The following is a 15,235-nucleotide window of genomic DNA, read 5'->3' as shown; positions in this document are numbered from 1 at the left end:
GCGTAGTTGGTAAAATTAGTGTAGCAGTAGGGGTCTTATTTAGGTATTACAACAATCCCTTACTGACCTTTCTCACTGGATATCTTTTTTTTTTTAGAAACCTATCTGTAAAGGGTTATACCTGGCTCGCCAGTTTCCACTCTTATAATTTACCCTTACTCTTTGCAAAAGACCTTCAACTAACATAAAATTTGGCTATGGAGTAACTTCAAGCAGAAACAAATAAATGCTCAAGCAGGCGATACTACGACTAAAAATCTAGATGGCAGTACCTTTTAAGAATAAATAGATAAAATGGAAGTCAGCAGTTTCTTAGCAATATCATTTTTGCACATACAGACCCCAACACAGCTCAGTTAAGACGGTTCAACCAGATAAAGCCTTTGCTAAAAACTTGTGTCTACGGTGTATTTTCCCTTTTCGCACCTCTGCATACACGTGCAGCTTTTTAGCATCGTATACCGTTCCTCAGCAGCTAGCTAACTCATAAAACAATTATTTTTAATTCCCCCTCCCTCTCTCCAGCAGTCAATTTATAAATAATATCCTGGATATAAAAATTTTTAAGACAGAACACCAGTCTCAAATACAAATTAAGTTTCTTACTTGATTTTAACACTAAACGGGGTCGTCCAAACCAAATATGGAAGGGTATAAAAATACCAAACGTAGAACTGATAGTGCAACGAGCGACTGAACGCCATTCCAATGAAATTTGCACCAAATAAAGGCAGGATAAGCAACTGTGAAGACATTGAAATACCAGTCTTTCGCAATTTTGCATAGCTCATCAAACATCTATATATATATAAATAAACTAACTATTAAAAAATAACATAAAATATAAATAGAAAAATAATTATTTTTAAATGAAATATTTCAGGCATCTTGGATGTTAGTTATCAAGTCATATAACATGTTTCTCTCCGCTTGATTGACCAAAAGTGAAATGACAGAAATCAAACTACAAAACCTGATTAAATTGAACAACCCCAAATCCCCTTCAGTTTTTCAAACCAAGGAAAAATTAATTTCAATAGCAATAACAAGAAATCTTTAAATCGTATAATCTCTCACCACTTTTGCATTAGCAATTTATCGATGGTTGAAAAAAAAAAGATATTAAGCTTTAGTCTTAGAACTAAAGCTTTGGTCTTTAATCTTATAAGATTGTTGTGGAAGCTTGCGGATACTGGGAGTTGTTCTGTGGTAAGAGATGCTTTCATTAACCTCACCTTCCTAATTTACACAAAATTATCATTGGCTCACGCCATTATGCGTCTTTTCCGTGCGCAGACTTTTTTTTCTCGAGTATTTCAGGGAAGGTATACTTTATGTAAAACTAAAATTTGAATGAAATTCCGAGCAAACACAGAAGAAATGAAGCATAAAATATTTCACAAGCCTTTCCCTGATATGCTTAGAAATAAAACTGGAATGCTAGATGGCAAGAAGTTGACGACTGTTAAGTACAATTTTGAAATGCAGATGCTAGGGAAAGCATAGTGAGATGCTGGATATTTGTCAGAAGAATTGCAGTTTCCTTTACTTCAGAGGAATTATTATCGGAGAAAAGTTTAGTGTACCCATTTCAGCGAGCGTATACCAACAGAAACCTGTACGAGAAATATATTTCGTTCCCATCTTTATCAATCAAACAGTTCGTGGTAACCAACTGTAAGTAAGGAGCAATGCGGCTCAATAGTAACCAAAACTCTAAGAAACAGAGTTTTGATCAATGGATACATCATAAGAACTGAATTTTGATGCTTATTCAAAATATATAAAATTCATCAAATTTAATCTTACCCATCAAAAATTATTAGCCCGAGAAAATTTACCCAATTTTTGAAAAGGGGGGAAACACCTCCAAAACATCATTCATCAAGTGATATTAATGAAAATCATGCCATCAGATTCAGTATATCAGATAACCCTACTGTAAAGGTTTCAAGCTCCTATACACAAAAATACAGAACTTCTTACCAAAAGCAAGTTCACAGATGCGCGTTTATTTGTTTTTTGTTTGTTTATTTTACCCAGGGGTAACCGTATCGAACCAGGGATTCTAGAAGATAGGGAGAGGGCTCATTTTATCGAAAATAAAAAGTTCTAGCGTATTTTTAAATGACCAAAAATATTGGAGGACAACTAGCCCCCCACGCCTTTTTTATACCAAAGTCGTCCTATCAAAATTTGTTGATAGTATTTTTGTTCAACATAGTCGAACGACCTAATAAGCTGCAAGCTATGAACTTTGCCCATTGCTTACATATAGTATTAGCTATACAGAAGCATACAGATATTTATCGGGCGGATTTTCTAGCGGGTGGGGGGAGGTTACGTTCAAGGATCTTTCTATGGAGGAATTTTTCGTGGGATAAAGGAATATCCCATGGAGAGGGGGCCTCCCGGCATTATTTAAAATAACGATCAGAAATTAAATAAAAAAAACAAAACAATTTTTTCAACTCAAAGCAAAGAGCAATATTAAAACTCAAGACGAACAGAAATTATTCCAGAAACCAGAGAGGTTGCTCCCTCCCCAATACCTCTCTCTTTGCGGTAAAGTTTTTCAAGAACTTTAAAAGAGCTTATTATTCTAATTAAACAGACCCTTGTATTTCAGGAGTCGTTCTTAAATATATTGAACAAAAAGTCAAACTTTAGCGTAAAGAGCGCTAAAGTTTGTGAGATTTGTGTGCAGCAATGAACAATTAGTAGCAGTAGTTACATTAGCATTGTACATATATCGTATGCTGCAGTTATTAATTAGACTCGGTAAGAAAAAGGTAAGAAAAAGAAACAAAAAAATTATATTTCATTGTGATAGTTCACACTGACAATGTAAAATTTATAGCTGGCAAGTAAAATCTCAGAAGCTTGGATTAAAATCCCACCTTATTTCAAATTATCATACTGTTTTGAATCATGCAATTACATCATTTTGTAAAACTTTAGTAGACAATCCATATTTTTCGTTAGAAATATCCTTGTTAGCCTACTGATGACTTTTCTTTATGCAGGTCATATCAATTTTTTAAGTTTTAGTTCAAACAAAGAAAAAAAGCAAAGGACTACATAATAAAAAAGTATCATTATGCTTCTATAAACAGAGCGTTCCTCCGAAAAATGGCTCTCCCAAGTTAATGTTTTTTCTTTGCACCAAGAAAATTACACCAATTTTTTTTTATTTTATATAAAATATTACAGCTATGGACGGTTGAAACCAGATCCTCTACAAAAAAAAGCCAAACAATAACAAACACAGTTCACATGATCAAAATACTGCAACCGTACCAACAAAGAGAACCATGTGTTGCAAATACCTTCAAAACTTGCCCTAGTTCACTCAGAGATATGTCCGTCTATCAATTTTTGTTTTCTATCTAACTTACTGTTTTTTATCTTAAACCACAAAGTTCTTCAAGGTTGCCCTGTATAATCAACAACATTTTCCATTTTTTCCTTCTAACTGTCTTTCTTCTAACTACTGCCCCTTTCTTTGTTCACTCCGTTCATGCCTCCTTCTTTTGGTATAATGTAGCAGTAAAATTACATTGAAGAACAAAATTCTACTGTTTCTTTGGGCTTAAATGCTAGAAAATGTGATTGTGATATTAGTATTTATGTTTCATTCAAAAATGCAATCAGAACTTCTCCATTACTTACATTTTTTACATAAGTTTTTTTTCTTTTGGGAAATTTGCGTGTCTGTTGCATTTCCCTTATTTAATTTAAGAGAAATTCCTTTGTATAAACTTTTTATGCCAAATTTAAAAATGCAGTTGTGACCTTTAGCTGGACTTTGGGTTTTTCATACGAAAAACTTCAAAATTCTTAATGTAAAATCGGGGACACTTGCCAAACAAATCCTTGTTTAATTTAAATAATTTCTTAACCTACTCTGCCTTTCCCATTACTCAAAGCTTTCATTTTTAGTCATAGAATTTTTGTGACAAAAAAGCCTTTAACATACCTCCACCAATATTTGGCAAACAGCAAAAGAACAAATAGATGAAGCACTAGAAGGCTAATATGGAAATTTTTGTCGACAAATGTTTCTTCTGGTATAAATCGCCAGTTTACAGTCCATTTGTGAATGAAGACTCGACCAAGATCAAATGAGTTCCTTACGTAGCTAACACGGTCTGTTAACAGGAACGGTAATGCCAGAAGTATCTTAAACAAACAAAAAATTTATCAGACAGAAAAAGACATTTTTTCTATTTGAAATAGCTTATCAAAAAGAGAATCCTCAGCAAAATATTTTAAAAGGTATACTAATTTTTCCTTAATATCTAGGTCACCAGTATTACAGACAAATTAGTGAACATTGAAGACTGTTAAATTTACATATTTAGTGACAAATTGGATTACAATTGTTCACACATTGATGAGTCGAGTCATGTTTTGAAACTTGTTTAAAGAAAGGGGTAAGATAAGACTGTTTTAAATACTTGGTTTGATGGTTTAACCCTTCTTGTATTTTACAAAAGTACTTCAATACAAATTAAAAAGCCGAGAGGCGAAGGCAAAAATGTTTTGAAATAGGAAAGGATTAAAGCAGAAAAAATATATTATAACCTTTACATAGCATAAAATATCCTAGATGTCCATTAAATGCTCGTCCCCCTGATAAAAAAAAAAAAATAATAATAATAATAATTTATTTGTGCCCGCTCATACACACATAAAAAAGGGAAAGCGGAGTAAACGAAGAAGAAGAAAAGAAAGCAAGAACACTTGAACACCGGAAAATAAAATCAAACATCAAGTTCTTCATTCAAACTAACAGATAAGTTGTAAAGGCAAAAAGTGGCACAATAATTCAATTCCCCTTTTCTCGGCCTGTCTTTCAGAGGGCGGCAAAATTTCAATCGAGTCCATTCCATTTTAGGATCTTAGAACGAATGTATTTTTTCACGGAGCGGGTACCTAAGTAAAAACTTTAAGTATTTATTCAGATATTCAAATACACCGAGAAATATATTTCTCCTGCCGTGCAGTAAACACTCGGAATAGTCTCTCAAATACAACAGCCTCAGCACCCAATGACGAAGCTTTCAAGAAGTTATTAGATGTCGAATTAAATGGTTTTCTCTGGAAGTACCAGTGGGATGCATTTAACAATTGATCATTCACATCATTATGTATGGAGCAATTGACAGATCAAGATGGATCTTAATTTGCTCCAAAGAGCAAATTAAGGTAATTAAGGTAACTTGTAGCAAACAGACCGAAGTTTTAGTTTTTCAGTATGAGGGAACCATTCCAATGTCAGCGACACATACAGGATGTCACATGACAATTTTGGTTTGGAAGAGATTGAGTGGGGGGGGGGGAGATTCAGGTCACATCACCCAATTTTACGCTCTACCCGCTACTCAGCAAAGGAAACAATAATACTGGATACAAAATCATAAAAGAAGTACATTATTTTTTTTAAGAGGATAAAATTCATTAACAGTGAATTTTACTACCAACATAGCTATCAATCTCTCGATTTTAAAGTACTTGGTATATTTTCTGTTCTTTCCACAGAAACGAACGTTGATTTTAACTAATAATTATAATTCAAGAAAATTTATGTGCAAGCAGAAACGAATTGATATTATAGATGGCCCAAAATAATATTCCAGACTTCGGCTAATCGACAATAAATGGAAAATATGACATGATGGTAGAGAATTAATTGAACTAGATTGGAATATTCCGTTTTTCGTTTTTTTATTCCAATGATACAATTCTCTTTTTTTTTTAAATTATTTCTCACTGAGTTACAATGTGGCACTAAGACGTGAGTTTGATTCACGGACCATCCAAATTAGTTCGCAAGTTCATTCAAGCGACTATTTTCACCATTAAGTTTCTGCACCCATATTTTCTGCCTTTTATTTTTATGTACTTTTACACGATTTCAGTCAACAAAAATTAGGTACAACAGGTTATATAGGCCAGTAGGTTCAGAGGGAGGGATTCCTGGGCACCGGAAAAAAAATCCCAGGATCTTCTCCCCAAAGATTCCGTTAGCTTTCATGTCATTGATCTGTTTTAACAGATTTGCCTCTCCCCAGAATATAGCCCTCACCTGGCACGTACGCAGGGGAGGGGGGAGGCCTCCGCTCCCCCTCGAAATCTCATGATTTATTTTCCCATAATTTTCTCACAGAATAAGAGATTTGAAGGATTTGCCCCCCCCCCCCGATAAAAATTCCTGGGTACGTGCCTGCCCATCACCCATAGATAAATACCTGCAGATTTGTCTGATTCTGCACTAATTTAAGTGGCACCAGGATATTTTTAAAGATGCTTGATTACACACGCAGAGGTAAAACCGACATTGTTTCCTTATAGAAAACATTCGGTGATAAATCCTCAGCTCAATGTACAAAAGACCAAGAGATTGGAGAAAGTAAAATTTGTTCATATGTGCTAAAAGATCTCCTACAATGAAAAATTAACAAGATATTTAAATGATTTCGACAATAGCAAAGGGAAAAAAGCTTCAAGTTTCCTTTTCATGCGTGTAACTGAAAATGACATATGTTTCCTACGGGAAGAAATGGCAAGGCTTTATTCATACAAGGGGGATAAAATTAAGGGAAAAACTGTTTAGAAGGTCAACCCTACTATGCTAAGGAAAAAAAGATGTATGTTTCTGATTTTTTCTCCCACACTTCCCAGGCTAAAATCTAAAACTGCCCCTTCCCCTCCCCAAATGCTATCTAAAAATGAAACCAAATACTTAGATTGCTTCAATTTTCGATTTCTTTTCTTGAAAATACAATTGTTAAGAGTAAAGGGGAAGGGGAAAAGCCACAAATATTATTCCTTAATACATAATAGAAAAGCCACAATTGACCTAAATACAACTTAAAAATCATCAAGGAAATTTGAATATGGAAATTTGAATCAAGGAAAAGCGAACGTATCGTTGGTAGGCATTCAGGTGTCCCAGAACTTCTTTTTCGAATAGTTTTATTACTCGGGTGTTTTCCCACTACTTTTTGTCCAAAATGAAAAAAAGAATTGTGAAATTTGAATATGTTTATGAGAGAGCTCGCCAGTGCTTAGTTTCGAAATTACAGCAAAAGACTAACTTTATTTATTTAAACTTTTTGTTTTCTGTATGGTTAGAAATTTTCCTTTTCATACTGACTTCAAATATGCAAATTATTTTAATTTCAAGCTCAGCCCTTAGAAAGAAACTTCCGCATTAAATATTTGTCTTTCTACATGATTTTATGAAGAAAAGAGCTTCATCAAACACATTGACTTCACCTGTCTCATAACATGTTCAAAACGAAAAATAAGAAGGCCCTAGCCTTCCATCCATGAAATTTGGATATCTCAAAAAGCCCTTTTTCTTAAAAAAAAAAGCTGCTAGTTTTTTCCCCCCGGTTTAGATTCCCACTAAATGGAAAATATACAAAAATTTGCCTTCTGTAGGTTTAGCACCTAAGTTTTTTTATGTACTAACTCCGAGACTATGAATTCCGATTTTCAAAATATCACATTATTATATATTTTTCTAGTTTAATTAGTGGGAAAAGATATAATTTTTTTGCTGATTCTGGACATACAACTCCTAAGAGCTACCAGTAAGAAACTATTTCCATCAGATCATCGCTTTAGAAAAGCAGATTGCCCCATAAAATCTTTATTTCGTAATATACTTTTGAGTGGTAAGCATAGAGCATCATGAAAGAGAGGCTGAGATGGCTTGGACATTTCCTCTGGAAAAAGAAAACATTCGTAATATAAGTCGTTTACGTCACCAATGACGGAGTAGGCTTTAAAATTTTACATCTAAGGAAGGGGGCAGTATCCAAACTCTTGTTTATAGTGAAACCATATTTGTCTTGAACAGTATTGGAAAGAATTAATAAGATTAAACTGAATATATGACATATTATGATATGAATTGCTGAAAACTCATCACTTCAAAATTTAATTCTACTCTAATTTTATATTTATATTCAATGTTGTAATAAGTACAAAAGAAAATATTTGTAATATAATTCGTTTGAATCACATTTGTCATATAGTATAATTCGCAGAGCATCATGAAAGAGAGGCTGAGATGGCTTGGACATTTCCTCCTAATAATTAAAGACCTCATATTCAGAATAGTTCTAAACAAATAAAGTAGTACAGTCAATCGCTAAACCCATAACGTGGTAACGTGCCAAATAGGCTGAAATGAAACTAGAAACTGAGTTAACAGAACATAGCATATTACCAAAACGTGACAGAATAACAGTGTCTATTTTTAAAATAAAGCATACGAATATAATCGTATATTGATACGCTCTATAGGAAGCTCGTATTCACAATTAACAAAAATAGTTTTTGTTTGAGGATTTAAAGAAAAAAAAACCTGTAGATTCAAGATTTTTATTTTGCACAAAATAAACAAAAACACAAATAATCAAATAAAGCAAACAGGGAGATGAGCTCGAAAAGAAAGTTAAGAAGAAAACCAAAAACATCATAACATATAGAAGGAGAGAGACAAAGGAGGCTCCCCCACTATGGCAAGCTCCAAAAAAAATACTAAAAAAAGATTATCAAGCAAAATGACCCCGCCATCAATGGTTAATAATATATTCCAATAATTTTTTTTTTTAAACTATCGGCTTCAATTTCAGTCTATTTGCTATAATTAAATAAAAGAAAACAAGTCTTTTTTAACAGAAAGTAAGGAGCAACATTAAAATTTAAAACGAACAGAAATTATTCCGTATATGAAAGGGGCTGTCCCCTCCTCAACGCCTCGCTCTTTACACTAAATTTTTTTTATTGTTTTAAAAAATAAAGTTGTGAGACGGAGTCAAACTTTAGCGTAAAGAGCGAGGCGTTGAGGAGGGGACAGCCCCTTTCATAAATGGAATAATTTCTGTTCGTTTTTAGTTTTAATGTTGCTCCTTACTTTCTGTTAAAAAAGCCTTGTTTTCTTTTATTTAATTTCTGAGCGTTTTTGAATTAATGCAGGTTTTGAAATCAGCTAACCGTATATGAATAATTAAAACGAAATTTGCATATTAATTTTATTTTTTTTGGCTAAATGGCTTTCTCAAAATTCTGATCGTATGAATTTGAGAAAAAAGGGCGGGAGAGGGTGCCTAGTTGCCTTCCAATTTTTTTGGTTCCATCTTCATTTATATATTGAGAATCAGCATTCTAAGTCCATTCTTTTGATATATTTATTGACATCGAAATTCTGTTATTTAAAGTTTCGACTACTATTGAGCCTTGTTGCTTGTTTTTTTCTTACGTATATGGATATGAGGGGGTTCTCTCTCTTGTTAATATCTCGCTCTTTACGCTAAAGTTCGAATTTTGTTCGAATCAGCAGCCCCTAAGTCACAAAGACTGTTTTTATTAGAATAGATAGCTCTTTTGAAAGTACTAAAAAAAAATTAGCCTGAAGAGCCAGGTATTGACTAGGGGGCGAACCCGATCATATACGTAATAGTTACTGTTCATTTTAAGTTTTAATGTTGCTCCTTACTTTCAGTTGAAAAAACTTGTTTTTTTGTTTAATTTCTTATCTTTTTTAAATAATGCCAGGAAATCAGGCGCCTCCTTCATGGAAACGTCCTTTCCCCCAAAGAAACATCCTCCATGGAAAGATCCTCCTACGTAACCCCGTGCTCCCACCCACTCCCCACCAGAAAAAATCCCTCCTGAAAACGTCTGTATACTTCCCAATAACCAATACTATATGTAAACAAGGGGCAAAGTTCATAACTTGCACCCTTTCCCCGGAAACTGTTGGGGAATATGTCACCCTCAAAGACATTTTATTGGATTTTCGACTATACTTAACAAAATGGCTATCTTAAAATTTTGATTGGGTACCTTTGGAAAAAAAATTAGCGTGGGAGGGGGCCAAGTTGCCCTCCAATTTTTTTGGTCACTTAAAAAGGGCCCTAGAACTTTTAATTTTCGTTTGAATGAGCCCTCTCATGATATTCTAGGACTACTGGATCGATACGATCACCCCTTGAACAAAAAATAACAAACAAATAAACACGCATCCATGATGGCGAAAAATACATAATTCCACATTTTTGCAGACAGGAGCTTGAAACATATACAGTAGGGTTTTCTGTTGCGCTGAATCTGACAATTTTATTTTCATTAAGATTCAGTTAATTTAGGGGGTGTTTCCCCTTTTTCGAAAATAAGGCAATCTTTTTCAGGCTCGTAACTTTTGATAGGTAAGACTAAACTTGATGAAAATTATATATTTGAAATCAGCATAAAAATCTGATTCTTTTGATGTATCAACTGGTATCAAAATCCGTTTTTTAGAGTTTTGGTTACTTTTGAGCCGGGTTGCTCCTTACTTACATTTCGTTACCACGAACTGTTTGAAAAGGGATTTGGTATCTTATTGAAAATTTATCAATTTCACATTTAACCACGGGAATTCTATACGCTCCAAAACGAGCCAACGAAGAAGTGAGTGAGCGAAAAGGGTTGACAAGAATATGTGATTCATAAAAACAACTCGCCTGAGACTGAATATCATAATGCCAGAGCGATAATTGCAAATCCCTAAGTTGACTAAGGTTTAATATATGAAGGGATAGGAGTAAAGTTTTTGTTTCAGAAAGACTTCGAAGTCGTGTAGGACGATGAAAGAAAGTACCGATGATTCTTATGGCTTTATTTTGCAATTAATTTAAAAAACTTTCCGAAAAATAAGTTTTTCAAAGAAAAGTAAATGATATTTTAAACTTAAGCTCAGCAGATACAAATAACTTTTAAAATTCAAACTCAAAACGACCAGAAATTACTATTAAACAATAAATGAAACCCAAAACGAACAGAAATTAAATAAACAATCATAGCAAAAATATACAACAAGTAATAATATAAACGAATAAATCGATCTTAAAGCGAGTAATGCTTAGATTGAATATGAATATCAAGCTTAAAATGAAAAAAAATATTTTCCTATTGAAGTATAAATGAAACTTAAAACGAACAGAAATTAAATAAACAATCAATGCAAACAAACATACAATAGAAATTTCTATAAACGAATAAATAAATCTTAAAATGAGTGAAACATAAGTGGAATATGCAAATCAAGCTTAAAGCGAGCACAAATCACTACAAACAAGAGTTTGGGTATGTCCTCCTTCTCTCACTGTAAAAGTCTAAAACCTACTGCGTCATTGGCGCTTTACTGAAAACCAATTTTATGACAAATATTTCCTTTTGTACTTAATATTGAAAATAAACATTAAAATTATAGTAACATTTTAAACTGATTCAGTTTAATTTATCGGCTCTTTTTAAAGTTGTTATACTGCCTTCTTTCCTAACTGTAAATAAAAACCAAAAGCAAACTGCGTCATTGGCGCTTAACTGAAAACGGATTATATTACAAATATTTTCTTTTCCAGTTCTAACAGTATGGAAAATAAAAATACAGTTACAGTGAAATAAATTTTTGAAGTGATGGATCTATCAACAATCAATATCTTTATTCATCAAATATTTAACTTGATGTTGTTTATACTTTCCAAGACTGTTAAAGATGCATATAGTTTTGAGTAAAGCGCCAATGACGCAGTAGGTTATAGACTTTTACAGTGAGAGAAGGAGGTCATACCCAAACTCTTGTTTGTGGTGACTTTTGTTTGTTTCAAGCTTGATTTGCATATTCAATTTTAAGTTTCACTCGTATTAAGATTTATTTCTTAATTTACGTTAATATCGATCGCATGTTTGTTTGCATTGATTGTTTGTTTGATTTTTGCTTGTTTTGAGTTTCATTTATACTTAAATTAGTAAATATTTTTCCATTTTAAGCTTGATTTGCATATCCAATTTAAGCATTACTCGCTTTAAGATCTATTTATTCGTTTATATTGTTACTTGTTGTATGTTTTTGCTATGATTGTTTATTTAATTTCTGTTCGTTTTGAGTTTCCTTTATTCTTTAATAGTAATTTCCGGTCGTTTTAACATCTAATTTCAAAAGGTATTTTCATCTGCTGGGCTTAATTTTGAAAAGGGCGTTAATTTTAAATGAAAAGATAGTTTTTAAGTAAGTTTTTTTAAATTAATTTTTGTTAGTTTTGATTTCAAAGAGTTCAAAGTTTTCAAAAATTCCTTATTTCAAAATCAAACTTTAAAAAAAAATCAAATATTCATCAAAGTATCAAAATTGATATCAAAGTAACAATATCAAAGTGAAAAAATGAGCTCGCGTCAACCTCAAAGTTTTTATTATCTGATGTTTGAACTATTTTCAACAAAAGTGCTATCTCAAAATTTTTATCGGATGGGTTTGGGGAAAAAGGGCGTGGGAGGACTAGATTAAGCTTCGGTATCTTTTGGCTCTTTAAAAGTGAACTAGAACTTTCTATTATCAATCAAATGAGCCCTCTCTGAAGTTTATACGAGTATCCCTTCTATAAAAACCAGATATATATCCCCAGATTATAACTTACAACGCCTATCCCTGGGCCCTGGGGGGTTGTGTCGACCTTGGAGTTTTAATATCTGATGTTTTGTCCATTTTTAACAAAATTTTCTTCGGACATTTTAATTGGATGGGTTTATCCATCCGACACGCTCAAACCCAAGAAGGGCGGAAGGAGATAGTTGACCTTCGACCTTTTTCACTGTGAGACAATAAAGCGCAGCTTAGATTTTCCATGTTAATAAACCCTCTCCAAAGTCTATGCGAGCTTACTACTCAATAGGACCATGTAAGCCCACAGAACGATGCTTACAATGCCTGCCCAGACCCTGGGGGGGGGGGGGGGGTTGTGTCGAAACAGGAGTTTTTCTTATCCGATCTTTGAACTATTTTTAACGAAAATACCATACGTAAAGCAGTTTTTGTTATATTATCTTTGAAATGTTATTAACAAAATGGCTACCTCAAATTTTTTATCAGATATATTTGGAGGAAAACGGCGTGGGGGTCAGTTGCCCTCTGATCACTTTTGACTCTTAAATAGAGCACTAGAACTCTCGATTTCCAATGGAATGAGCCCCCTTTGAAGTTTATACGACGACTCCTTCTATATGAAGTGCCTCTGGGAAAAAAATAAATAGAGTGTGGGGGGGGGCTAGCAGACCCTGGAGTTTTAATATCTGATGGTTGAACTATTAACAAAATGGTCACCTGAAGTTTTTATCGGATGGGTTTATCCATCCGATACACTCAAAAGCGAGGAGGGCGGGAGGAACTAGTTGCCCTCTGATCTTTTTTTACTCTGAGAAAATGAACTACAACTTTTAATTTCCATTCAAATGACCCCTCTCTGAAGTTTATAGGAGCATACCTTTCGTAAGAACCATATATGTCCCCAGAGCAATACTTACAATACCTGCCCAGGCCCGGGGGGGGGGGTTGTGTCGACACAGGAGTTTTTCTTATCCGATCTTTGAACTATCTTTAACGAAATTACCATACGTAAAGCAGTTTTTGTTATATGATCTTTGAACTATTTTTAACAAAATGGCTACCTCAAATTTTTTATCTGATATATTTGGGGAAAAAGGGCTTGGGGGCCGGTTGCTCTCTGATCACCTCTGACTCTTAAAAAGGGTACTAGAACTCTCGATTTTCTATAAAATGAGCACCCCTTGAAGTTTATACGGCGACTCCTTCTATATGAAGTGCCTCTGGGAAAAAAAATAAATAGAGTGTGGGGGGAGGGTAGCAGCCCTCCAATCACTTTTGACTCTTAAAAAGTGAATTACAACTTTCAATTCCCAATCAAATGAACCCTCTAGGAAGTTTATACAAGCATCCCTTCCATGACAACCATATATGCCCCCAGGGCATGCCCTGGGGGCCTGTGTCGACACTGGAGTTTTTGTTATCAGACCTTTGAAATATTTTTAACAAAATTTCTATATCAAAATTTGTATCTGATGCATTTAGGGCGTGGAGTAGGGGGGGGGGCTAGTTGCCCTACGATCTCTTTTGACTCTTAAAAAGTTAACAAGAACTTTCAATTTCAAATCAAATGAGCCCTCTCCGAAGTTTATACGAGCATCCCTTCCATAAGAAGTATATATGCCCCTAGAGCATTACTCATAACGCCTCCCTTCGGGCCCTGGCGGGTTCCGTCGACACAGAAATTTTTCTTATCTGACCTTTGAACTATTTTTAATGAAATGGCTATTATAAAAATTTTATCGGATCGGCTTGGGGAAAAAAGAGTGTGTGGGGGGGGCTAGTTGCCCTCGGATATCTTTTGACTCTTACAAATTGAACTAGAACTTTCAATTTCGAGTTAAATGAGCCTCCTCTGAAGTTTATACGATCATCCCTTTCATAAGAACCATATACGCCCCCAGGACAACACTTACACCGCCTATCCTCCGGGCTCTTGGGGACGTTTTTGTTATCCAATTTTGGAACAATTTCCAAAACACTGGCTATCTTAAAATTTGTAGCGGACGGTTTTGGGGAAACAACAGCATGGGGGGGGGGACTAGTTGCCATCGGATATCAGCGTGGGGGGGGGGGTAGTTTAACTCTCTTTTGACTCTTAAAAAGTGAACTCGAACTTTCAATTTCAAATCAAATGAGCCCCCTTTGAAGTTTATACGAGCATCTCTTTCATAAGAACCATATACACCCCCAGGACAACACTTACAACGCCTTTCCCCCGGGCTCTGGGGGGCGTATTTGTTATATAATTTTTTGAACAATTTCCAAAACACTGGCTATCTCAAAATTTGTAGCGGACGGGTTAGGGGAAAAAGGAGCGTGGGGGGGGGGGTAGTTTAACTCTCTTGACTCTTGAAAAATGAACTAGAACTTTCAATTTCCAAACAAATGAGCCCTCTATGAAGTTTATACGAGCATCCCTTTCTTAAGAACCATACATGCCCTGAGGGCATAACTTAGAACGCCTTCCCCTGTGCCCTGGGGGGTTCTATTGACAGCGGATTTTTTCTTATCCGACCTTTGAACTATTTTTAACAAGATGTCTATCTCAAAATTTTCATCAGATTGGTTTTTAAAAAGAAGGCGTATGGGGGGGGGGGGGCTAGCTGCCCTCGGATCTCTTTTGACTATTAAAAATTGAGCTCGAACTTTAAATATCCAATCAAATGAGCACTCTCTAAAGTTTATACAAGCATCTCTGTCCTACGAACAATAGATGCCCCTGGGTATAACTTAACACACCTGCCCCTGAATCTTAGGGGGTGATTATTGCACCCGAGTTTTTGTTATCTG

General features: G+C 34.5%; 1 protein-coding gene across 1 annotated transcript in view; it reads right to left on the bottom strand.

Moving 5' to 3' along the window:
- Positions 1–602: 602 nt before the first annotated feature.
- Positions 603–15,235, bottom strand: part of Alg3 (Alg3, alpha-1,3- mannosyltransferase) — a 35,632-nt gene continuing 20,999 nt past the window's right edge. The window contains exons 5-6 of the mRNA XM_089090648.1: positions 3,980–4,182; positions 603–798 (exon numbers count right to left, since the gene is read on the bottom strand). Of these exons, the coding sequence (XP_088946774.1) occupies positions 603–798; positions 3,980–4,182 (399 nt within the window). The remainder of the gene's footprint in view (positions 799–3,979; positions 4,183–15,235) is intronic.

Source organism: Artemia sp. Qi Xiang Cuo, chromosome 6 (assembly GCF_049724085.1).
Source record: "Artemia sp. Qi Xiang Cuo chromosome 6, ASM4972408v1, whole genome shotgun sequence".
NCBI classification, from domain to species: Eukaryota; Metazoa; Arthropoda; class Branchiopoda; order Anostraca; family Artemiidae; genus Artemia; species Artemia sp. Qi Xiang Cuo.
The sequence above is the reverse complement of the archived record's forward strand: the minus strand, read 5'-3'. Positions and strand labels throughout refer to the sequence as shown.